We start from the raw sequence: 23,838 nt of genomic DNA on the forward strand, positions 1-23,838 counted from the left end.
GCCCCTGTTTATATGCATTCTGATTTCAAATGCACTTACTTATTAACCACATAATCAAGGACATTGGAAGAGTGACAACCTAAGGTTAATCATTGTAGATCATGAACAGATCAAAAGAACTAGATACAATAAGGAAACAAGAGCCAATGTATTTACTGGAAAGTTTGTCAAAGTCACGTGCCAACATGTGGGTAGACTCTTTCAAATGCTGCAAGAAACCAAAAGTGTCAAAAAGTGCAAAGTTATTCTGTATTATTATTTTGTTCTTCAGGTATGTTTGTGTTTGCTGTTATTTTGTAGATAATAACAGGTTTATTGAAATAGTTTATTATCTGATCGACAACACAATCATAATACATATACTGCATTTCTTCATATCTTTCATTTCATCCACTCAAGAGACAATTAGGGCTTACTGCATAATATTTCAACAATGCAAAAGTGAAGCCCATTCCCAGTAATCACATTCTTTAGTCAACGCACTCAATGTCACAGATATACATTACATGAAAATATATGCGTCATTAGTCAAAAAAACTTCCCTCATCACAACATTTTCACTCAAATGTATGGTATGTCACTTTGTAACTATGTCTGTTGAGAGGATCTGTTCGGCCCCTGTTTATATGCATTCTGATTTCAAATGCACTTACTTATTAGCCACGTAATCAAGGACATTGGAAGAGTAACTACCTAAGGTTAATCATTGTAGATCATGAACAGATCATACAAATGAAAGAAAGTGTACACAAAGACTTACAAGAAACCAGAAACTGTTTGTTGACAAAAATAATTTCTGATTAGATATCATTTCTGTGAGGGTGTAGGTTAGTGGGTAAATTGTCTATTCAATGTTTTTACCCCCACGTTATTAACACACTTTTCAGACTGACAAAAGAGAGGGTTCTGGACTGGAAACTGCACAGGTGAACTTTAAATACAATAAGGAAACAAGAGCCAATGTGTTTACTGGAAAGTTTGTCAAAGTCACGTGCCACTGTGTTTTGGTCAACATTATATACCTCGTTATGTATCACACAGCAGTCAACCATGAAAACACTATCTTAACATACAGCAGGTTGTAATCTAAATTTGTAATTGTAGATGAAGTTGCATTACTGTTTTACAAGGAATGTTTACAATACATCCACTATCAAAGTATGCAAATTGACTTACAGAAGAGAGATATGACAGATACACAGAGGTCAGTCACTATGGTGTTGCTGAGCATGCTGGGAATGCTGGGAATGTGGAGTGAGGTAACCATGGAAGTGAAAAAGAAGTCAGCATCAAATTCCCCTCAGTCAAATCAAACAAGCCCCCTGAAGTCTAATATATATATCAATATATTTATATATATATATATATATAGTCAATTATATATGTATATATATATATATATATATACGGTACCAGTATATCATCTTAAATATATCATACAAATACTGTATGCTCTGTCACTGTGCCAGACTGTGCCACTTCACAACCCCTGCAAATGATGTCATGGTATTATTGTTAGAGCATGGCTTTCTCTGTTTTTTTCCAGGGGGAAGTAAAGTGTTATCAGATCTACATTTTCCAAAACATGAGTGAGGATACACACACCCAATCTCTCACAAATCCAGAACAACAGAGATAACCACATCCAATCTCTCTCTCTCTCTCTCACACACACACACACACAAAGTATCTGTTAGGTATCTTAATGTTACAGATTAACTGTTGATTGTGTTATCAGGAAAAACAGACTTTGGTCTACTCTGCTGTGCCTCATTTAAATAACACAGTATTTGAATAAGACTTCTGAAAGAATCGTTTAACACTGTTATTCGGATATTCTGACATTTCTGACATCACTGACATTCAATTTATCCAATTTATTCACATAGATACATGAATACCAACAGAAAAGAGAAGCATCATGGTGTCATATCCAGGTATTTTCCCTGAGCCATCTATAAACCATGAAGGTATTATACCTGGAGAGATTGAAAATTACCTCCCATTCATTTCAGTGGAAGATGCTATGCAAGCTATCTAAGCCGATCCTGCATTACTGAAAACGTCTCGGTTACTTACGTAACCTCGGTTCCTTAAGCAGGAACCAGATATAACACAATGGTACATGACGTCAAGTCATGGCTACAAATCGAAGCATTTATCTATTCACGCCTGAAAGGCCGCGAGATCTGTCAGCGCACGCTCCTGGCCCCGCCTTCCAGGAGCTCTATAATATCATTACGCGCCCTCAAATCTTCCTCGGAAAGAAACTGAGCAAGACAATCAATCCAAGGTAACACTGTACACGCCAACCTTGTTATATCTGGTTCCTGCTTAAGGAACCGAGGTTACGTAAGTAACCGAGACGTTCCTTATCGCAGTTCACTGCGATATAACACAATGGGACCCTATACATTCCCACGTGATAATACAGTGGCAGCCAATTACACACACCAGCTCTACTGAAGCCTTTGCCCTCATAGTGGTTCATACGACCGCTGGCGGTGAACATATTAACAGGGCAACCTTTGTCATAGGCGGCAAGGATCGCGATCCTGCGCCTGTAGGAAACCACCCTGGAGTGTTTCATGTGCAACAAACATGTAGACACCGATGAACACACTTATCATATACATCGTTCTCAGGTCAGGGGATTCAGAGATCGCTCGCCTGCAGAACACCATGAATTTAACAGGGCCACCTTTATCATGGGCGACAGGGATCCGTGATCCTGCGCCCGTAAGAAAACCCTGGGATGTTTCATGTGCAACATAACATGTAGACACTAATGAACACACCTATCATATCTATCGTTCTCAGGCCAGGGGATTCAGAGATCGCTTGCCCGCAGAACGCTATGAAGAAAACTAGGTTCAGCCACATCTAACATATAGAATGTAATGAAAGTGTGGCGAGAACTCCTGCTTGCAGCTTTGCAAATATCTTCCACTGAGACGCCCTTTAGTAAGGCCCAGGAAGACGAGACCCCCCGCGTAGAGTGCGCATGCAACTTCTCCGGGGGATCTAAAGACAAGCTCTTATAAGACAACACGATAGCCTCTACTATCCAACGGGAGAGGCTCGGTTTTGATAGAGGTCTGCCTTTTGCGCGTGCACCGAAGCACACGAATAGCTGATCTGACTGTCTGAAAGCTCTAGTGCGCTCTGCGTAACAGCGGAGAGCGCGCACTGGACAGAGTTTATTCAAACGGTCCTCCTCTGCTGACGCAAAAGGAGGAGGCGAGAAAACTGCTTAATTCAATCACCTGATTGCGGAATGGGGTTACCACCACTTTAGGTTGTGTAAGCAGCATTAGGTCGCATAACCACTCTGTCACCAGCGATCGAGAACTGAAGGCACGATGGACTGACTGACAGGGCTTGCATGTCACCAACGCGTTTTGCTGACGTTAACGCCAGCAGCAGCGCGGTCTTTAAAGAGACAAACTTTATGTCCACTGTCTCCAGGGGCTCGAACGGAGGCCCTGTGAGAGCACGTAACACCACTAGCAGATCCCAAGAGGGTATGAGGTGTCTCTCTGGCACCCTGAGCCGTCTCAACCCCCGCCATAAAGCGTGACGCTAGCGGGTGACTGCCAGGAGAACTGCCATTAATGCCTGCGTGGCAGGCTGAAATGGCAGCCATGTACACTTTGAGAGTAGAAGCCGCCTTCCCCTCATCAAACAACTGCTGTAGGAATTCGAGAATAACGCCCAGCGCGCAGTTAACGGGGTCGTGCTGACGCGCAGCACACCACTGCTCAAAACTGCGCCACTTCAGCGTATACAGAGCCCGTGTTGATACAGCTCGGGCACTCTGAATTGTAGCCACCACCGCGTCCGACAAGCCTGACGCTATGAGCCTGCACCTTTCAGGTGCCAGGCTCTGAGATACCACCACTCCGGATGGGGGTGCCACACTGTCCTGTGCGCCTGCGTTAGGAGGTCTCTCCGTAGAGGCAGCTCCCAAGGCTGCTGCACTGACATATTGACCAGATCTGCCACCCACGGCTGGTTGGGCCAGTGGGGGGCTATCAATATCAATTCCCTGCCCTCGTCCGCAATCCTGCACAGCACCTGCTGGAGGAGCGGGATTGGGGGAAAAGCATATAGGGGTAGGGCTGGCCACTGGTGGCCCAGCGCGTCTATGCCTAGTGGGGGATCGTCGCCCCCTAGCGAGAACCAGAGCGGGCAGCAGGTGTTCTGCCTGTTCGCGAACAGGTCCACCTGCGCTTTGAAAAAACGCACCCAGATCTGACCTATCACTTGTGGGTGAAGGCACCAGTCTGCTGCTCGAGGATCGCCCCTCGATAACAGGTCCGCACCGTAGTTGAGGTGGCCTGGTATATGAACTGCCCTGAGGGACAGGACGTGCCTCGCTGCCCACAGGAGCAGGCGAGTCGCCCAATGGTGCAATGACGGGGCGCGCACTCCGCCCTGGCGATTTATATACGCCAAGGTCGCAGTGTTGTCCGTCCTCACTAGTACATGCTGACCACTCAGCCTGGGCAGAAAGTGTTGTAGAGCTAGGACTACTGTTCGCAGCTCTAACACATTTATGTGAGACGCGGCTTCTGTCACAGACCAGAGACCGTTCACGCCTCTCCCTTCGCAGACAGCTCCCCAGCCTTTGGTGGAAGCGTCTGTGGTCACCACCACGCGACGCGACACTATGCCCATAGTGCCTGACGCGGCGAGAAACCAGGGGGTTCTCCAGATCGCTAGGGCTTTCCTGCATCTGGAGGACACCACTACTCTGCGATGCCTGTCTGTGACTGCGTTGAGCTTCATAGACAGGTACCATATTTGGAATGGCCGCATACGCAACATCCCCAACGGGAGCGCTATAGCGGCCGACGCCATCATTCCTAACAGGCGTTGGCAGCGCAGCGACGAGACTGACTGTCCCCGTCGGAACTGGCGCACGCATGTTTTGATGGCCCTTATCCGTTCTTGAGACAGCCTGACCTCCATGGAGGTGGAGTCTAAGATCATACCCAGAAAATGCGTAACTTGCCTGGGGCAGAGAACGCTTTTTTCTCTGTTTACAACAAAACCCAGTCGATACAGGTGTGCCACCACTAGATGGCCATCCTGCACTGCTGCAGCTTTTGAATGGGAAGCAATTAACCAGTCGTCCAAATAATTGTAAACGCGTAAGCCGCGTAGACGTAATGGGGCGATAGCTGCCTCTACGCACTTTGTGAATACCCTCGGCGCTAGGGACAGGCCGAATGGGAGTGCGTTGAATTGGTACGCTATTCCTCCGAACGCAAACCTCAGATATTTCCGATGTCTGTGGTGGATCGGAATGTGGAAATAAGCGTCTTTTAAGTCTATTGTGATAAACCAATCGTTTGGCCTTATAAACTGCACAAGCCTGCGTGGGGTCAACATTCTGAACCGTAGCGGCATGAGTGCTTTGTTTAACACACGTAGATCTAATATAGGCCGATAATTCCCGTCTCTTTTGGGTACGAGGAAGTAACGGCTGTAGAAGCCTGCATTCCTTTCCTTGAGAGGAACTCTGCTTATGGCCTTTTTTCTGAGCAGGGAGATTATTTCTTCCCGTAGAAAGTGAGACTGTTCTCGCTGTATCACAGACTGTATTACTCTGCTGAAAGGCGGAGGGGAATGGGCGAATTGCAGCACGTAACCCTTTGAGACCGTCTTTAGCACCCATGGTGACACTGCGCATGCGCGCCAACTTTCTGCACAACCAGGGAGGTTGTGCTCTGAGTTGAATTTGTCGGGGACTAACCCGCTCATGGTCAATGAGTCTAAGCCTAGATCTACACCCACTCCGCCTAGGGAGGGGGACGAGATCTGGGGCTGCCCCCTCATGTTTTCGAAAAAAATGTGGGGGTGCGATTGCACTGTGTGCATCGCGGGGGGAGTTGCACAAGCATGCCTGGGCACTGCGCCATCTGGGACAGGAGTTAGGACATATGATTGTGGTGCTTGTGAAAACCTGCTTACCGTGCTGGACATGATTTCCACATGTGAGCGACGGGCTGATTTCTTTGGAGGCGGTGTGGGCTCCACCGCTCCCCCCTGTGTGACGAGTGGCTGACTGTCACGTTGTTGTGCTGCAGGCTGCGCTGGAGGGCGGAAGGGATGTCTCTGCCAGCCTCGCCCGGTGGATACCTTTGCTGGAGGCGCTGGCGAGCGGAACCCGCTTCTCTTCCGGCCCGGTGCGGGTGTGGTGTGTCCTGAGGAGGACGTCTCACCCGTGCCACTAGAGCGAGGCATCCAAGCCTGGAATACCTCTCTGCTCTTCTGCTGTTCTTCGAACTTGGCAGCCATTGTGACCACTGCCTCCCCGAAGGCGCCCTGGACAGAGACCGGGGCTCAGTCAGGAGCTTTGCCTGGTAGCGCTGTAGCAATGCAGCCGTATTGGTCGTGCAGGCAGCCTGCCCTGCAGCCAAGTAGGACTTCTCCGCCAGCTGAGCCTGGTGTCTGCCCACCCGCGTGGGCAGGAGAGGCTTCTGGCCGAGACGCATCGTGGGGGATGCGGGCGAGAGGTAGCCCGCTACTGCATCCTCCACCTGAGGAAAGGAGAGGTAGCCCCTCTCCTTAGCCATGTGGAGCTGCATGTAGGGCGCGAACCCCGGCACCGGGGCTCGGCCCGAGTAGGGTATTGCCCATGTCGCCTGCAGTTCCTCGTGCACCTCCTCAAAGAAGGGGATGCTGGAGGGAACTGACATGGCGGGGCCAGCATAGAACTCCCCGTCCAGCAGCGAGGACCGCACACTGGGAGGGGGAGGGAGAGGGAGCCCGAGGCAGCTGGCTGCTCTCAGCGCAACCTCGTGGAGCTGCTGGCCCAGGAGCCGAGACGAGGTAGGAGGTGTCTCCACCCGCAACCTGACGTCATGGCTCGTCTGCATTGTTTCCGCGATTGAGCCGTGCTCATCGGAGAAGTCTAGCAGACTATCATCATCCAGGCTGATGTCCAGCTCGAGTGCATCGTGGGGGATGTGCTGGACACCGCTTGGTTGAAGCTCCTCAGCCTCGCTGCCCGCAGCCCCAGGGCTGACAGGCGGCGGAGACGGGGAGAGACCCGGGAGCGGAGCTGCCGCCGCAGGGCGACTGCTCACGCTCACCAAGTCCAAGGCTGAAGACGCACTCATTCCTACGGGGGCGTCAGCCCCGGATGGAACTAGTGCCGCCTCCTCGGCGTCTTTGCGCTTCCAGAACGCAAGGCGCCTGGTAGCCTTAGCTAGCGGGAGGCTAGCACAGATGGGACAGACAGGGGCTTCGCCTGAGAAGGCGCCCTCCGCGTGGTCCCTTCCTAGGCAGGTCACGCACCGACGGTGGCGGTCGCCATTGGGACGGACGTGACCGCAGTCGGGGTAGTGTCTGGCCATCTTTTATCAATCTGAAAGTAGAGAAGAATGTTAAAACACAAGCACACTATCTCCAACGAACACGTTGTTAGCAAGCTAGCAGGCTAGTCAGAGACTTAGCCAGCCAGGCAGCAAGGATAGCAGCAACTACTTTCAAAATGAAATTAAGCCAATGAATTTCGTAGCGCCCTGAGCTAGTGAGGGTTAAGGAACCCGATAACTCACCAACCCGTAGAGAGCGAAAAGCACACAAAACTCTTTTGACTGTGGTAGAGCGTTTGAGATATACTCAGAGATGTTCACTCCGTCTTGCGAAGTTTTAAAAGAGGAAGATCTGAGGGCGCGTAATGATATTATAGAGCTCCTGGAAGGCGGGGCCAGGAGCGCGCGCTGACAGATCTCGCGGCCTTTCAGGCGTGAATAGATAAATGCTTCGATTTGTAGCCATGACTTGACGTCATGTACCATTGTGTTACATCGCAGTGAACTGCGATAAGGAACCAGCCTATGGGAAACATACCTTCTGGCAACAAACCAATGCTAATTGGCTGAAGCTACCACCCTACAGCCTGACTTCCTGGTATAAATGTGGCCTCCCTGTTGTAGCTGAAGGTTCATCCCATTGGTTGCCATGTCAGGCTGGTTCCCTGAAGCATGGTTGTACACTGTCACCATCTGCTGGCTGCTCTTAAACAGAGGGCCTAGAAGACTGAAATGAACAGGGAAGCTGAAGGAATTGTGTGCAGGAAGATTCCTCAGTCAGATAATTCCTCAGTTTGATAATTGTATTCTGTCACAAATGCACATTTAAACATCCTTTTACAACTTTAACAACCCCCCTGGATCACATGTCAAACAACCATGAAAACACTGCATCAAAATAAACCAAGTTGCTATTGAAAGGTTGTAAATGAAGGACACTAACAGCATAGCTGCAGGAGTGCCTCACTGTGATGTTTATAAATAAAATGATGAATGTGCAACAGAGTGCCTTACTAGATAGGAGTATGTTCTTTGAGACTAATGAACGAGTCTAACAGGGCCTTTACAATTGGTGTACAGGACACAGGGGTATTGCTCTGACGGCTCTCTCCCATCCCATAATGATGGTGGGGAGGTGATCCCACTTCTGACATCATATGTAGTGAAGGGAGAGAGCAGTCACCCCACCTGGCCTTGAATGCAGGTCTATGGGGTACCAAACCTGCACCCTGACCACAATTCCAAAGAGCCAGGCTCGTTGCTATGACAGTCAGAACACTTACTCCACTACAGTGACGGCACTCCGTCACACTGATCAAAAACAGAAGGAAATAAATGATCACAGACTGAGAAAAAGATCATTTGTTTTGAATCTAATTATTTGCTCATTCTTGTATTTTGTATACAATTTATCAAATAGTTTCTATACAATGACTTACTTACTGAACTTACTGCACTGTGCTGATCAGCTGTCTCCGGTGTTCACAGACATTCTTAACACCTCACTGGAGACATGCCACGTACCAGCCTGCTTCAAGACCTCCACCATCATCCCCGTCCCCAAAAAAACAAAAGTCACTGAACTCAACGACTACAGACCCGTCGCCCTGACCTCTGTGGTTATGAAGGCATTTGAGTGTCTGGTGCTGGTTCACCTTAAAGCCATCACTGACCCTCTACTGGACCCCCTGCAGTTTGCCTACAGAGCCAACAGGTCTGTAGACGATGCAGTTAACATGGCCCTTCACTTCATCCTCCAGCACCTGTACTCCTCAGGAACCTACGCCAGGATCCTGTTTGTTGACTTCAGCTCTGCCTTCGACACAATCATTCCGGCTCTGCTTCAGGACAAGCTCTCCCAGCTGAGCGTGCCTGACTCCACCTGCAGGTGGATCACAGACTTCCTGTCTGACAGGAGGCAACGCGTGAGGCTGGGGAAGCATGTCTCTGACTCCAGGACTATAAGCACTGGTTCCCCTCAGGGCTGCGTTCTTTCCCCTCTACTCTTCTCCCTGTATACCAACAGCTGCACCTCCAGTCACCAGTCCGTCAAACTCCTTAAGTTCGCGGACGACACCACCCTCATTGGGCTCATCTCTGGGGGGGATGAGTCCACTTACAGGTGGGAGATTGATCATCTGGTGACCTGGTGTGGACAGAACAACCTGGAACTAAATGCTCTGAAGACAGTGGAGATGGTCGTAGACTTCAGAAGGAACCCAGCCCCACCCACCCCCATCACCCTGAGTGACTCCCCAGTCGATACTGCAGAGTCCTTCCGCTTCCTGGGCACCATCATCTCCCAGGACCTCAAGTGGGAGCTGAACATCAGCTCCCTCACCAAAAGAGCTCAACAGAGGATGTACTTTCTGTGGCAGCTGAAGAAGTTCAACCTGCCAAAGACAATGATGGTGCACTTCTACACCTGCATCATCGAGTCCATCCTCACCTCCTCCATCACCGTCTGGTACACACACACACACACACACACACACACACACACACACACACACACACACACACACAGGTGCACTTCTACACCTGCATCATTGAGTCCATCCTCTCCTCCTGCATCACCATCTGGTACGCTGCTGCCACTGCCAATTACAAAGGCAGACTGCAGCGTATCATCCGTTCTGCCGAGAAGGTGATTGGCTGCAATGTGCCATCTCTACAGGACCTGTTCGCCTCTAGGACCCTGAGGCGGGCAGGTAAGATTGTGGCCGATCCCTCCCACCCGGGTCACAAACTCTTTGAGGTCCTTCCCTACGGCAGGAGGCTGCGGTCCATCAGGACCAAAACCTCACGCCACAAAACCAGCTTCTTTCCGGCTGCAGTTTGCCTTATTAACAAGGCCCGGGACCCCCACCTGACCTGGACTCTTATCCCACCCCCACACCTCAAGCCTGTGTTATGTTAACACACACTACATTGCACACTGCACATTGCACATCCACTTTTGCACTCCTGCCTTGCTTTTTGTATTGTAGTACTTATTGTGTTTGTGTAGTACTTATTGTGTTCGTATGTTGCACCTATACACCAGAACAAATTCCAGGTAGGTGTAAACCTACTTGGCAATACATACTATTCTGATTCTGATTCTGATTCTGATTCTGATTACTGGACACACAGAAATGCAATACAATGCTTAAGGTGACAACAGGACATTCTTACAATCTGAGCTTGAGCTATCTGGTCATCCAGGGCCCATTGGATTGGGGAAACAATCATGTATGGTGGGTGGATACTTTCAGGATCCTCTGACCCTTCGGTATCCCCATGGGTCCTGGAGCACATCTGCTAGCACATTCTTGGGCCCTGGACGGAAGGAAATGACAAAGGTAAAGCGTGTAAAGAAGAGGGCCCATCTGGCTTGTCGGGGAGTTCAATCGTCGGGCCTCACAGATATAACAAGTTCTTATTATCTGTGAGGACGGTGAAGGGATACTGCGCCCCCTTGAACCAGTGGCGCCACTCTTCTAGGGCCAGCTTGATAGCCAGGAGCTCCCGGTTGCCAATGTCATAATTCTCCTCCGCTGGGGTGAATGTTTTGGAGTAAAAGGCGCAAGGATGGAAACGTAGAGGCCCGCCCTGGTCTTGGAAGCGTCCACTTACACCATTAAAGGCAAACCAGGATCTGGAAGAGTGAGGACGGGTGCGGTCCCGAAGGCCTTCTTCAGCAGAGAAAAAAGTCTGGTGCCGTGATCCGGCTGTAGCTCAGGATGAATCTGCGATAGAAGTTTGAGAATCCTAGGAACCTCTGCAGCTCTTTGACTGTCGTGGGCGACGGCCAGGTCCTGACCGCTGAGACCTTCCCCTCGTCCAGGAACTGAACTCTGTCGGTGTGGAAACATTTTGTTCACTAATAGTGTCCACCGGGGAAAACTAATGTTGGCTGATAACCAAAACCAATTTTGCAACATATCAGTTTACTAGCCAATATCTGTTATTGGCAGAAACCCATTTGTTATGCGTATCCCTCTTCATCTCTTTTTGCATTATACATTTTAACTCCCCCCCCCCCCCCCCCCCCCCTCTCACTTTCTAGAGTTTTTGGCTCAATTCAATGGTGTTCATCTGGTTGGAGTTCATCTCTCTCTCATTCTCTCTTTTTTTGAGTTTATAGTCCGATTCAATGGTCTTTTGTCTTTATCTTGCTGGAATTCATCTCTCTCTCTCTCTGTCTCTCTCTCTCTCTCGCTCTCTCAGGAGTTTATCCCCTACATGGCGGAGCAGCATGGCTTCCAGTATGAGCTCATCCAGTACAAGTGGCCCCGCTGGTTACACCAGCAGACAGAGAAGCAGCGCATCATCTGGGGCTACAAGATCCTCTTCCTGGACGTGCTCTTCCCGCTGGCCGTCGACAAGATCATATTTGTGGACGCCGACCAGGTACTGCTCAGAGACTGCAGTCCAGAGCCTACGAGCTGATCCAGAGTCAGACACTAGTCCCTTTTATACAGTCTGTTCAGGGGGGGGGGGGGGGGGGCGAGCTGATCCAGAGTCAGACACTAGTCCCTTTTATACAGTCTGTTCAGGGGGGGATGTTGGTGCTTTATTCTGCCTCGCCGTTCTGTATAAAATGGTACGAACGCGGGATGGGGAGGGGTCATTGTCATTCTGCCTTTAAGCCGGCAGCGGAAGTAGTCACAGAGCTGGATTAACGTCTGTGTAAAAGGGAGAGCCGGCGTGGTGGGATAGGGGTGTGACGCAGCCTAGCAGCTAACCAGAATTAGGCAAATCTACTGTACTGTTGTCAGAACAGAAGGATAAGCATAAACATGTTTTACATGATGCACACCAACTGTCTGCTGAAACTCAGCACAGCTCAGAGCATCAGAGAATTAGTCTTATTTGCTGTACACTACTGCCCTCTAGAGGAAGTATATAGTATGGATGTTTTTACCTTGATAAGGGCAACCACACTTATAAAAAGTAGATACACTGCAAAATAAGTACACATGTAGATTCAAAAATAACATCATATCAAAATGAAAAAAGCAGCAGCAGATATGACCTTGGTTTGTTTCACATGCATCTCAATATTGCTGAAATTATTTTAAAGCATTATTATTTATACCTTTCTTTTAAAAGACGATGAAAAAGAAGTGTGTACTAACTCTCATACAAAATAATTCAAGAAGCCAATGACATGGGGATGAATGGGACTGCGAGAAGAAGTTCTCTTGTACTGTATCAAAGTAAGAGTCCCCTCTGTGTGTCTCTCTCTCTGTCTGTCCTCAGATAGTCCGCACTGACCTGAAGGAGCTGCGTGACTTTGACCTGGAGGGGGCGCCCTATGGCTACACGCCCTTCTGCGAAAGCCGGCGGGAGATGGATGGCTACCGCTTCTGGAAATCTGGCTACTGGGCCAGTCACCTGGCTGGACGCAAGTACCACATCAGGTAGGGCCAGACGCAACACCGCAGCGACAGGAAGGGGTTACAGGTAGTGTTACTGTGTGCTTGCATGTGTATGTGTGGTCTATGGTGTTTGTGTGTGTGTGACATTTAAATGTTTTCATAAGTGAGGGATCGGTGGCATTTTGGAGGCTGTGGTGTGAATGTGAGTGACCCTTAGCTGTGTCCCTGTTAGACTTGATTTCCTTGTTTATGAGAGACTGTGTGTGTGTGTGTGTGTGTGTGTGTGTGTGTGTGTGTCTTGACTGAAACTCCCTCTCCTCATTATTGTATGCCTCCAAGTGAGTGTTACTTCACAAGGCACACTGGCACACTAAACATCTTAAAATTAGTAATGTTTTTATTTAGCCTAGAATGAACATATCAACTTGTTATAGGTTTGGTAAGTTAAGACCGCAAATACACTTTTGTGAAGAAGTTAAATAACAACTGAACAGTTTAATAAATAGCTTACTAATTATTTTGCCTTTCTTAAGTAGCCTTTGTTGGTTTGTCTGTCATTTAGAGGTAGAACATTTCCAATATCCAGATACAGCTCTGTCAGCATACACGCCACCTCTCCGGTCTGAATTAACCAAAGCTAGACACAAACAACACAAAGCGTACTTCACTTCTGCAGCTAGATAGCATTTGACTCTATTTGTCCTAATGTGGTCCCCCCATACACACAGACAGACACACACAGACACACACAGACACACACAGACACACACAGACACACACAGACCCACACACAGAGACACACACAGAGACACACACAGAGACACACACAGAGACACACACAGACACACCCCATAGCCGCTGTGTAATCATTCCTCTAGGGCAGGGGTTCTCAAACTTTTGCAAGCTGGGCCCCCCCAAAGCTGGTTAGGGGTAGTTGGGGCCCCCCCAGCGCGCGGCCCGCCGCCACCACCCTCAACTACACCACCATATATAGATAGATAGATAGATAGATAGATAGCATATTGTTATTGATAGGCCTGACATGTCAAGGTTAGGCTATTGTTAGGCCCATACAGAAAATTATTATTTTTATATTATATTCAACTATTTATTATTATTATTATTATTATTATTATTATTATTATTATTATTATCAGTAATAGTAGGCCTATTAGTAGGCTATTCATTATTATCACCATCATTATGTTATTATTATTATAATTAATGATTATCGACCAATTATTATTATTGTATTATTATCATAATAATAATTAGTGTTATTATTGCTATCATTTGGATACTGTTATTATTATGGGCCTCTTGTGATCTTTACAAAAAAAATCCTACAGGTCTGTCAATGTGAGACATGAGCCTGCTTTGCAATGCAAAGGTTCTCAAATCTTGGGGCAATGTTTGACAAACATATCCTCAGGTCATCCTCGATCTGTCCGCGGTTGCGGTATTTAGTTTTGAGCGCAGTCAGTCTTGAAAAGCCTGCCTGGCACAAATATGTCGACGCGAAAAGGAGGCGCATTTTTAAGGCTATGTCGCAAAGCTGATCATTGCTATCCAGAATGACGAAATAGGGGAGATGCTTAAGTCTACTGTCACTCTTCAGCTGCTCTTTCATGTCTATTGACAGCTCGTCTGCTGAGCAGAGAAATGGATCCCGAACTTAGGCGAATGAACGGTAGTCCTCTTTGAAATAGGACCCAAACTGATTTCTGATATTCGGGGTGATACAATGTCATTTGACATAAGTATTGCGCTGAGTTTAGCTCCTATTCTACACGTCTTGCGCGGCCGGCAAAATCCGTGTTTCGGCAATTGTATGGGGTTGGCCAAGCTTAGCAATTCTATGAGCAACTACATAAGATGCCTCCAGACACTGCTTGGAGATGGTGGTTCGTTGTTGCTGGAGGCCATCACGTTCATGTTTAAAGAAGTCCACAGGCTTCTCTTTCTGACTTTTACGAATCAGAAACGTGTCCATAGTTGTGTTTGTTTGCTGATACAGTGTGTGTGAAGTTAATAAGGTTCTAATTTCAACGTCGTGTTCTTGTATGTGTGGTTGTGAACGACATGGATAAGGATAAGGCTGTGCTAGGCAATGATTCCAAACAAAACTAACTGTACACAATGTAGACAGGGACAGCACAAAATAGTATTCAAGTGCTGGTGTTTTATTTGTTGCAACACGGTGGATGATACAAAAATGTAAAGGTAGGTGTTAAGGAGAAAAGGGCTAGCTGCAGTTGGAAAAAGGTAGCTAGCTAGGCTAGCTCTCGGGGCTACGAGCTTTTTCAAAAGACTGGAGCAAATTACTCCTTAGAATAGGCTACGAATAGACCTACTGCAAGCGCAGTAAGGTATTACTAAGGAAGGAGTGAGTCTTTAAAAAGACTGTTTATAAAGCAATGAATATCTGAATGATACAGGAAACAAGAGAAATTGAACAAACTGCAGAGTCGTCTCAGGGTGAGCGCTTACCAATGCCTGCGGTTTTTTTTATACTCGGAAACTTAGGTGCAACTCGCGTTCAAATGATAAAACTCCGTTTTGATTGGTGGATCAGGAGCAAAACCGTATTTGATTTGTTTGGGTCAGTCCAGCCCCTTGCATTTCGCCACTGAGGGAGCTTTCACTAACCAGTGACAGGTCGGACTTAGTTTTTTTTTTTTCTCCGTCTGTGACATCGCGCCCCCCCTGGAGAGTGTTCGCGCCCCCCCAGGGGGGCGCGCCCCCCACTTTGAGAACCACTGCTCTAGGGGGAGAACTGTAGACCTTGAGCGGAGCCCTGCACCAGAGCAGGGTGAGGGCGGCGGCGGTGGTTTGACATTTAGAGTGCTGCTGTAGCCAGCAGAGATGAACGATCATCCCTAAATGTGATTCACTTATCTCAGCAGCAGGAAAGGGTTTATAGATCACATTTTGGTGAATTCTCATAGGCCAAGCTATATTGATTTTATAAATCTCTGAAACACTTTATATTACATTGTGTAATGATATGCCATACCATAATGTAAGTTACAGTATGTCATAGTGTGTGCAATACACACTACACTGCAGTGTTTAACCATCTCTACTTCATGACCACTATGACTATAAAGACCAGAACCGTAATTCTAAAACCAAACTAAACCTAACCTTAAAACCTTAGTTCTGTGTAATAATGTCCTGTTATTACATATTAATACACAGTTTATTACAGTGTTATTAAATGTGGTAGACCATAATGGGTTCCCTGACTGCACGTCACTGGTGATGATGGAGCTAAGGGGCATGTAATATTAAGTGTTGCCTGAATCTCTGACCCCCCCCCTCTCTCTCTCTCTCTGTGTGACAGTGCCCTGTACGTGGTGGACCTAAAGAAGTTCCGGAAGATTGCAGCAGGGGACCGCCTGAGGGGGCAGTATCAGGGTCTCAGCCAAGACCCCAACAGCCTCTCCAATCTGGACCAGGTGAGACCCATTTAAACTGGATGGCCAAATCACTATGCGCCGCTAACTAATGTTGACACTGTGACGGCTATTATTACTTCAAATAGTGCTAATTATATAGCAGTATGTGTATATAGAAGTAGAACATAAATGAAAATAGTTTATAGTTATTGACTACCAATATCCATATAGCAGCATCAAAAGAAATAGTCAAAATGTTCAAATTGTAAATATTTGCATGGGCTAAATGAAAGGTTTCGGGGTGGGTGGTTTGGGGTGTATTTGGTGAAGTACACTGAGACGTGGGTACACAGTGCTGATGTAAGCTCTCTCCCCCCCCCCCCCGCTGCTCTCCTCAGGATCTGCCCAACAACATGATCCACCAGGTGCCCATCAAGTCCCTCCCTCAAGAGTGGCTGTGGTGTGAGACCTGGTGCGATGAGACATCCAAGAAGAAGGCCAAGACTATCGATCTGGTGGGTGGATGGCAACCTGCCTCTCTCCTCTTGTTTATCTCACTATAATTCTGGTTAAAGCATTCACCATGCCTTTACAGTAGTTTTGGCTCTGACTGGCTTTAACATTTTCTTTTTTATTAGGAGTCGTAGGTTATAGTTTTGGAACTCCCTAGAGGACCATTGCCTCTCAACCCAATAAAGAACCAAATAGAACATATCTCCACTTCCTCTGCAATAGCACAACAGCATGCCTCTGAGCCCAACAATAACGCCTGTTTTCCCCCCACCAGTGTAATAACCCCCAGACCAAAGAGCCCAAGCTGCAGGCTGCCGTGCGCATCGTGGCCGAGTGGAGCGACTACGACCAGGAGGTCAAGCGCCTCTATGGAAAGTTCCAGAAGGAGAAGGAGACGGGAGGGACCAGCGCTGAAAAGCCTCAGAGCACAAGCCCGGGTGGGTCCAGTGGAGTGCTGACACACTCTCTGTCTTAAAGAGCTGAAGAGATAAGGATGGAGATGGCTTTACTAACTATGTGTAACCGGCAGAATCATGGTCCTGTCAACCAGCAGCCACGGTAGATTCTGTCTTGCTCTGCCACGCCCCCAAGTAGCACTCAGTGGTTGTGCATTCATTAGCACAAAATGCCGCTCCTATATAACAGGCTCACCAGGTAGATGGTAGCGGTCTCTGGGTTTTTACATTCTTTCTCTCCATGCTGTTGCTTCTACAAAGGTATGTGCTGTGTTAGGTACTTCCACTGTTGGCGCCTAGCTGTATCACCATACGTATCTTAAGTTTACTATGTAGCTGTGTGACCATACGTTTCTTAAGTTTACTGTCTGGCCACAGGTGTTGATGTAACGATGGTCAAGCAACGGGGAGACGGAGGCGAATCTGTTGAACTTTCTTTTATTTTCCTTTAGAAAATAAATCAAAACATTGCCATCAGGCTTTGGTGTGAACGTACAGCATCCGATCAAAAGCATAGGCTTCTCTGCTGATTACTTCAGTAATAGAAAATATGTACAAAACTTTTAACTTCCCATACACAGTGGAATGGGCATAACTGTAGCCTAAGTGCACAGAGTTACAGCACTTCATTCAAACCTATTTACATTATGGAGCCACATACCTTTAGAAAATAAATCAAAACATTGCCATCAGGCTTTGGTGTGAACGTACAGCATCTGCACAAGCAAAATATAAAGCGTTACATATAGGCAACATCTACGTCAATATCCTATTGTACACTATCAGCGCTTGCTAGCCAGCAATGCGCCAGACAGAATGTCTGAACACATGGAACGATAGCTAATTAACGTTCGGTTAAACTAGCTAACATTCGCTGTCATAATAATAATAATACTTCATACTTCATACTTAATACGTAATAATACTTTCAATGCATGTTTAACTAAACAGTTAAATCCCTGCATGTTATATTGAACAGTACATTTAAAGCATGGACGTGGCTAGCGGAGTTTACGGCTAGTCGGGAACATATCAGGTACAGTGCTTTGTACAGTCAACCTACCCGATCAAAAGCATAGGCTTCTCTGATCGGGTAGGGAGACAGCACTGGACTACACGCATCAGATCTGCAGTACACCATATGGCCAAAGGTGGCTCCCATTCACACTTTTTAAACAAGGCAGTTTAACTTTGGCGAAAATCATACTCTGTTACATCGACAATTCCCCAAACGCTTCCGGGTAGCGTGCAAGTTCGCTACTGAAGGTATTAACACACACACTATTTTACCTACCACCTTAATCTGCGTGACTATCAAAGAGGTTCTGTGCACGCCTAATACTGATGTTTTAATATAGGTTTTGGTCGGACGACACTGAGCGAGCCCCGCGGTGGTACATTGAGAAGACTGGTCGAGGTAAACTTTACTTGCAGAGTGAAATGCTTGTGGGTGTGTAACTTCGTATGGATGCGTCACTGATACGAAGTGACTGATGGCGTTTACATCTTAGTTTGTTTGCGGATGATCTGAATGTCTGTTGTAACATGTATTTTAACTGTCTGCTCATGTAGGTCTTGGTTGTGAGACGCCCGAGAGCCAATTGTCAGTTTGTTCTGTCGGTGCTGCATGAAGGTAACGTGAGACAATGTAATGTCTTGCTTTGTCAAATACATGTTTACTCTGTATGATTTTATACATAACAGATTTAGAGCGGTGTATTTCTTTCTTCAGGAGATTTGCCACTGCTGTTTTGCTTTGTTACAAATTTAGTTTCATTTCAGTTTTTATCTATTGTAGTTTTTGGTTGGTTTGTCTTTGGTTGTTTGACCTAGCCTAAACCTAGGTGTGAGCTAGGTTTAGTGTGCTGCTTTTATATTACTTTTATTATTGGTCCCCTCTCCTCCCCGCCGTGCTAGAGCGATAGATGTTGTATTGGCTGCCCCAGCATTGTTCCCTAGTTGAAATAAGCCTTTTCTTAAGCTGGAACTCTGCCTGGCTTTAGCCCGTTAGGTTTAACACCAACTTCCTCACCAGGGTGTTGCAGCTGTCTACGGGGCAGGTCGCCGGAGGCCTCTTCGCGCACTGCATGTCATGTTGAGTGGTAACGTGCACCTCACCATTGCTTTGATACCTGTTTGCAGTGCTTGTGCCTATGTGTGTTGTGTGCAGAGGTGTTTGTGTGTGAGTAGGCATAAGAACCAAGATCACGGGTGGTGTGTCGGTCTCACTCCCCTTTTCCAGGACAGGTAACCCCCTGTAACAGCTGCTCCCTATGCCCCTTACTATCCTGGTGGCAGCCATTACCAACTCTCTCGCCATCTTTCAACGAAGTCTAGCCATGTATTAATAAATACTGTTAGTTTTATACTGGAATACCTCGTCTCTGTCGTTACTGGAACGTACCTGGGTGAGAGCCCGCTTGTCTCTGTCGAAAGGTACAATTCACACAACAATATATCTTGGTGTGAAAGTCACCAGGTGGCGTAGTCGCATCCAGAGCCAAGACCTAACTACCACTAGGTTACATATGCTTTCTGCCTCTCTTTCTGTTTCTTTGTCTCACTCTCCCTCCCTTTTTTTTCTTCTCTCCCTTTTTCTCTCTCTCTGTTGCAGGTACTGACGAGCATATTGAACTGTGAGCACAGCCCTTACAATTAAGGAAAACTTGACTCTGTTTAAAGAGTTTTTTTGTGGTTTTGTTGGGATTTTTTGTTTTGTTTGTTTTGTTTGTTTGTTTTGTTTTTTTAGCAGAAGTCCATTCTCATGGAACATGGCTGCTATGATGAACTTGCTACGCTGAGAGACTTGATTAAAAAAAAATCCTATCCGTCTTTGGTTTGACATTAGCAGTGGTGGCGTAGAGGTGTAGGGCCGTAGACCTGATGTTGGTGTTGCTGTTTGTGTTGGTGTTGGTTAGTGTTTGGGAGAACAGAGGGGTCAAGGGTCATATTTCACACAGAGAGAGTTGGTTACATCATGCTCTATTCCATACCCTTTCTGTTGGAGTTGACCTGACTTCAGAGACCAGGTGTACATTTATATGCGCGCACGCGCACACACACACGCACACACAATGCATACGTTTTCATACAAACTTTGGCAGAGATGTCATGGTGGCAATAGGGGCCTAATGTTGTGATTTATTTGCTGTACAATGCAAATTGATTTATTGATTGATTGGCCAATGTTATAATATTTACTTTTGTAGTAAAACATCCTCAGTAGTATGTGGCTTATAATCTTCTTAACTTCTGTGTGTGTGTGTGTGTGTGTGTGCATGCGTTTGTCTGTGCGCGTGTGTGTGTGAGAGAGGGATGGGTACAGATAGAGAATGTGTGTGTGTGTGTGTGTGTGTGTGTGTGTGTGTGTGTGTGTGTGTGTGTGTGTGTGTGTGTGTGTGTGTGTGTGTGTGTGTGTGTGTGTGTGTGTGTGGGACAGGGTGATAGATAGAGAATGAGTGAGTGTCTGTGTGTGTGAGGGATCATGTAGGAACTATGGAGTGAAGTCCAACAGGTCTGTGTGTCTTCTGCATTACCTCACACGAGTGGAGCTGTTGTGTATGTGTGTGACGTGTGTTTCAGACTCTCAAGAGAGATTTTTTTTTTTTTTTTAACATTAAATAAGAACACTGGTCCCTCTCTTCATAAAGGGTCTCATGTAGAGCAGTGTTAGACTCAGGGAGGATCACTTAGGCCTGCCAGACACACAGTGTGGTGGCATGTCCAGTGTGGGACCATCTGGTCATTTTTGGTCACATGCAGAAGAAGTGGAAGCATTTCTCTAATGCCACTATTGAAGCATTCGTCTAATGCCACTATTTGTTTTCCCTTCTTGTAAGGAATTAGGGGGTCAAAGCCACATGAGAACATCGCACAGTACTGGAGGGGTGGCTGGTTGGCAGTCCCAGGTGTGTGATATCAGACACGTCCCTGCTGTCAATGTCAATATCTGCATTGTTTCCCTCTAGTGGCACCACTTAGAATTGCAAGAGAAGACGACCCAGGTGGATTAGATGGATTGATTTATGGCCCGGATTTCTTTGAATGTGCAGGTTTTTGCTCAGAGGGTAGGGCCACTGATCATGAATTGTGATTTCATCCTCACTTTCACTCTGCTCACAGCCATAAAAAAAGCAAATCTGTGCCTGAAATAGGTTCATGGTCCAAGCCCCCCCATACAGTCCTCTCCTCTCCTCTCCTCTCCTCTCCTCACCTCCGCTGTTGGCACTCGACCACTTGGCTCTTGGCACTCGACCACTCGTGAAGTCTCCTTGTCCCTGGTGAGGTTTCATTCAATGTTCTAAAGGCCTTTTTTTCAACACAGCCCAGCTGGTGAAGAGGAGCGAAGGCCCCTTTGGCCATCATGGCTGTTAGACTTGGGTTCGTTTTTCTGCTGTTCTTTCTGTTTTCTTCTTCTAAGGGTGTCAATCATTCTGGTGGGGGGGGGGGGGGGGAATGAGCAGACTACCTTCTAGTCAATTGTGGAATTTTGTTTGATTCAAAGATTGTAAAGTGATCTCTGGCATATCGATATTTTGTAATAAAACACAACTACCGAATGTGTGTGTTTCCTGTGTGGTGTCCTCCGTTATATATGAAGACGAGTTAAAGGAAGTGCTGGGGGAAGCTTAGAACTGTCTGTCTGTCGGTGATTAAAACCGGCAAAGCCTCGGCCACTTCCTGTGGTGTATCGGGGACTCGTGTACCCCTCTACACTCCCAGATACTCCACACGTAATCATGTGTGTGTGGGAGATTGCTGTCCTGTTACACAGTCCCGTATACTCCTGGATATGTCCCAGGTCTGGGGGGCCTGCCTAGAGCCATTAGTTGCTGTGTTGAATAATCCCCTGGGGGTGCTTGCCAAGGAACATTTGCATTTCACACCTTTGGCCACTAGGTATTCTTCACTTGGTGAAAAGCCATTAAACAAATGCTTTTACTAGAAATTAATAAAATACAATTCATGAAGTGAGTAGACATGTAAACTAGTAATATATATATATATATATGATGTAATGTAATACAATATAATATAACATGCCAAAGGCTTTTAGTGAACATAAAGGAAATACTGATCACTGATTGTGGCGTTCGTCGCCTAGACGAATAACAGGACTCAATAGTCACTGCGTTTCAACAATGAATGGCTGTTTATTCAGAACATGTGTAGCATCTCTTAAGTGCAATCAAAATGGTGACGGCGCGTACATGCGCATATGGTTTATATATTGAACGTAACAATATCACGCATGACATCACATGACATCTCCCCCCTTTTTTCAAGTATGCATTACATAAACATAAACATAAACCCTCTTTGTTTTAGTCTCCTGTTAATTGTTACTATTTAAGCAAAAATCTCTTTAACACAGCCAACAAGATTTTTTTTTCTTTTTCTTTTCTCTGAACATCTCTAACTAAGGGTGTGGGTAGACTACCACGATCCCTTGAGATGGGACAGGGTTTATTCTGCCCTCTATGTCCTTCATCTCACTAGCTCACATACCTTGGGTTTGGCTTTACAGTCCTACCAAACCTGGTGACAACTTGACCCGAGGACTTAGGGGTACTGGGGGGTTCACTGGGAATGCACTGGGTGTCGCCAAAGTCCGGTTCCGCTGGCCCCTCTAGGTCTTGTTGCTGAGGAGAATCCGTCTTCGGAGTTTAGGACGGCTCTCGACTCACCAGCTGGATGTGGCGCCGGTTTCTCCTTGGAGTGTTGCCTTGCTCTGTCTCCATAGTGAAGGAGCGTGGTGTAGCCTCCTGGCGCTTCACAGTCGCGGTGGTTGTCCAGGCCTTTTCTCCATCAATCTTCAGCCTCACTTTATCACCGATGCTAAGTGACGGAAGAGGTTTGGTGGAGTACCTGCGGTTGTAGTACTTTCATAGCACTTCTTTTGCTTTTGCATCATTTCTTTTGATGGTTTCCAGGTCAGGCCACACTGGCCGCAGGTTCTCTTCAGGACTGGAAGTGTTGTGCGGATCTCACGTCCCAATCAACAGCCTGGCAGGGCTCTCTCTTGTTGGTTCTGTTGGAGTTGAACGGTAACTCAAAAGTGCCAGGTGGGGGTCATCCTGTTTCAAGATCCATTTTGCCGTCTTTACAGCACGTTCGGCCATGCCGTTGGATTGTGGAAAATGAGGACTTGAAGTCACATGTTGGAAAACATCTCACGTCCCATCAACTGCAAATGCTGCAAAGCATCTGAACTGTTCAGCTGTGAATTGTGGTCCGTTATCGGTCATTAACTCTTCTGGTGTTCCGTAACGTACGAAGATGCTTTTCAGTTTTTGTATGACTGTTTCTGAGTTTGTCTTTGGCAGTTCCAAGATCTCGAGCCATCTTGAAAAGTAGTCAATTACAATTAAGTACTAACGACCCTTATGCTCACACAAGTCTAGCTAGCTAGCTTCTGCCAAGGTAGGTCTGGCAGTGGTGTCGTGAGCAGCGGTTCTTTGTTCTGGCTTGGTCTGTGGATACAGCAGTGTTTACATGACAACACAAGCTGTTTCACGTCACTGGCTATGCCTGGCCACCAACACAAGCCACCTCTGTAACGTTTCTCTGCACTTGGTAAGGCCTAGATGGCCCTGGTGTATCTTCTGGAGCACTTCGTCTCTCATGCTTTCAGGGATCACAATCTGTTTACCACGGCGCAGCAGTCCATTGGCTTCACTAAGTGAGCCACGCTCTTTGAAAGTAGGCACTTGCCTGTAAACGCTCACTCTTAAGATGTTTCGGCACACCTTTGTGGATGTACCTGAGGACACAC

General features: G+C 47.0%; 1 protein-coding gene and 1 long non-coding RNA gene across 2 annotated transcripts; both read left to right on the top strand.

Moving 5' to 3' along the window:
- Window positions 1–11,300: 11,300 nt before the first annotated feature.
- LOC116218330 (UDP-glucose:glycoprotein glucosyltransferase 1-like) lies at window positions 11,301–19,895 on the top strand. Its single transcript, XM_031559397.1, has 7 exons — window positions 11,301–11,304; window positions 11,380–11,723; window positions 12,576–12,736; window positions 16,041–16,155; window positions 16,494–16,610; window positions 16,883–17,045; window positions 19,678–19,895. The coding sequence occupies exons 1-7, from the start codon at window positions 11,301–11,303 to the stop codon at window positions 19,701–19,703; spliced, it is 930 nt and encodes a 309-aa protein (XP_031415257.1). The 3' UTR covers window positions 19,704–19,895.
- Window positions 18,280–19,666, top strand: LOC116218382. Its single transcript, XR_004162817.2, has 4 exons — window positions 18,280–18,329; window positions 18,422–18,480; window positions 18,636–18,696; window positions 19,099–19,666. It is a non-coding gene; the product is annotated as an uncharacterized LOC116218382 (long non-coding RNA).
- Window positions 19,896–23,838: the final 3,943 nt, after the last annotated feature.

Source organism: Clupea harengus, chromosome 22 (genome assembly GCF_900700415.2).
Source record: "Clupea harengus chromosome 22, Ch_v2.0.2, whole genome shotgun sequence".
Taxonomy (NCBI): domain Eukaryota; kingdom Metazoa; phylum Chordata; class Actinopteri; order Clupeiformes; family Clupeidae; genus Clupea; species Clupea harengus.

Excerpts from the sequence above, each read along its gene's own strand:
- LOC116218330 (XM_031559397.1), top strand. Across the intron at positions 11,724-12,575 it reads TATTTGTGGACGCCGACCAG|ATAGTCCGCACTGACCTGAA; the intron begins GTACTGCTCAGA and ends GTCTGTCCTCAG. Across the intron at positions 16,611-16,882 it reads AGGCCAAGACTATCGATCTG|TGTAATAACCCCCAGACCAA; the intron begins GTGGGTGGATGG and ends TCCCCCCACCAG.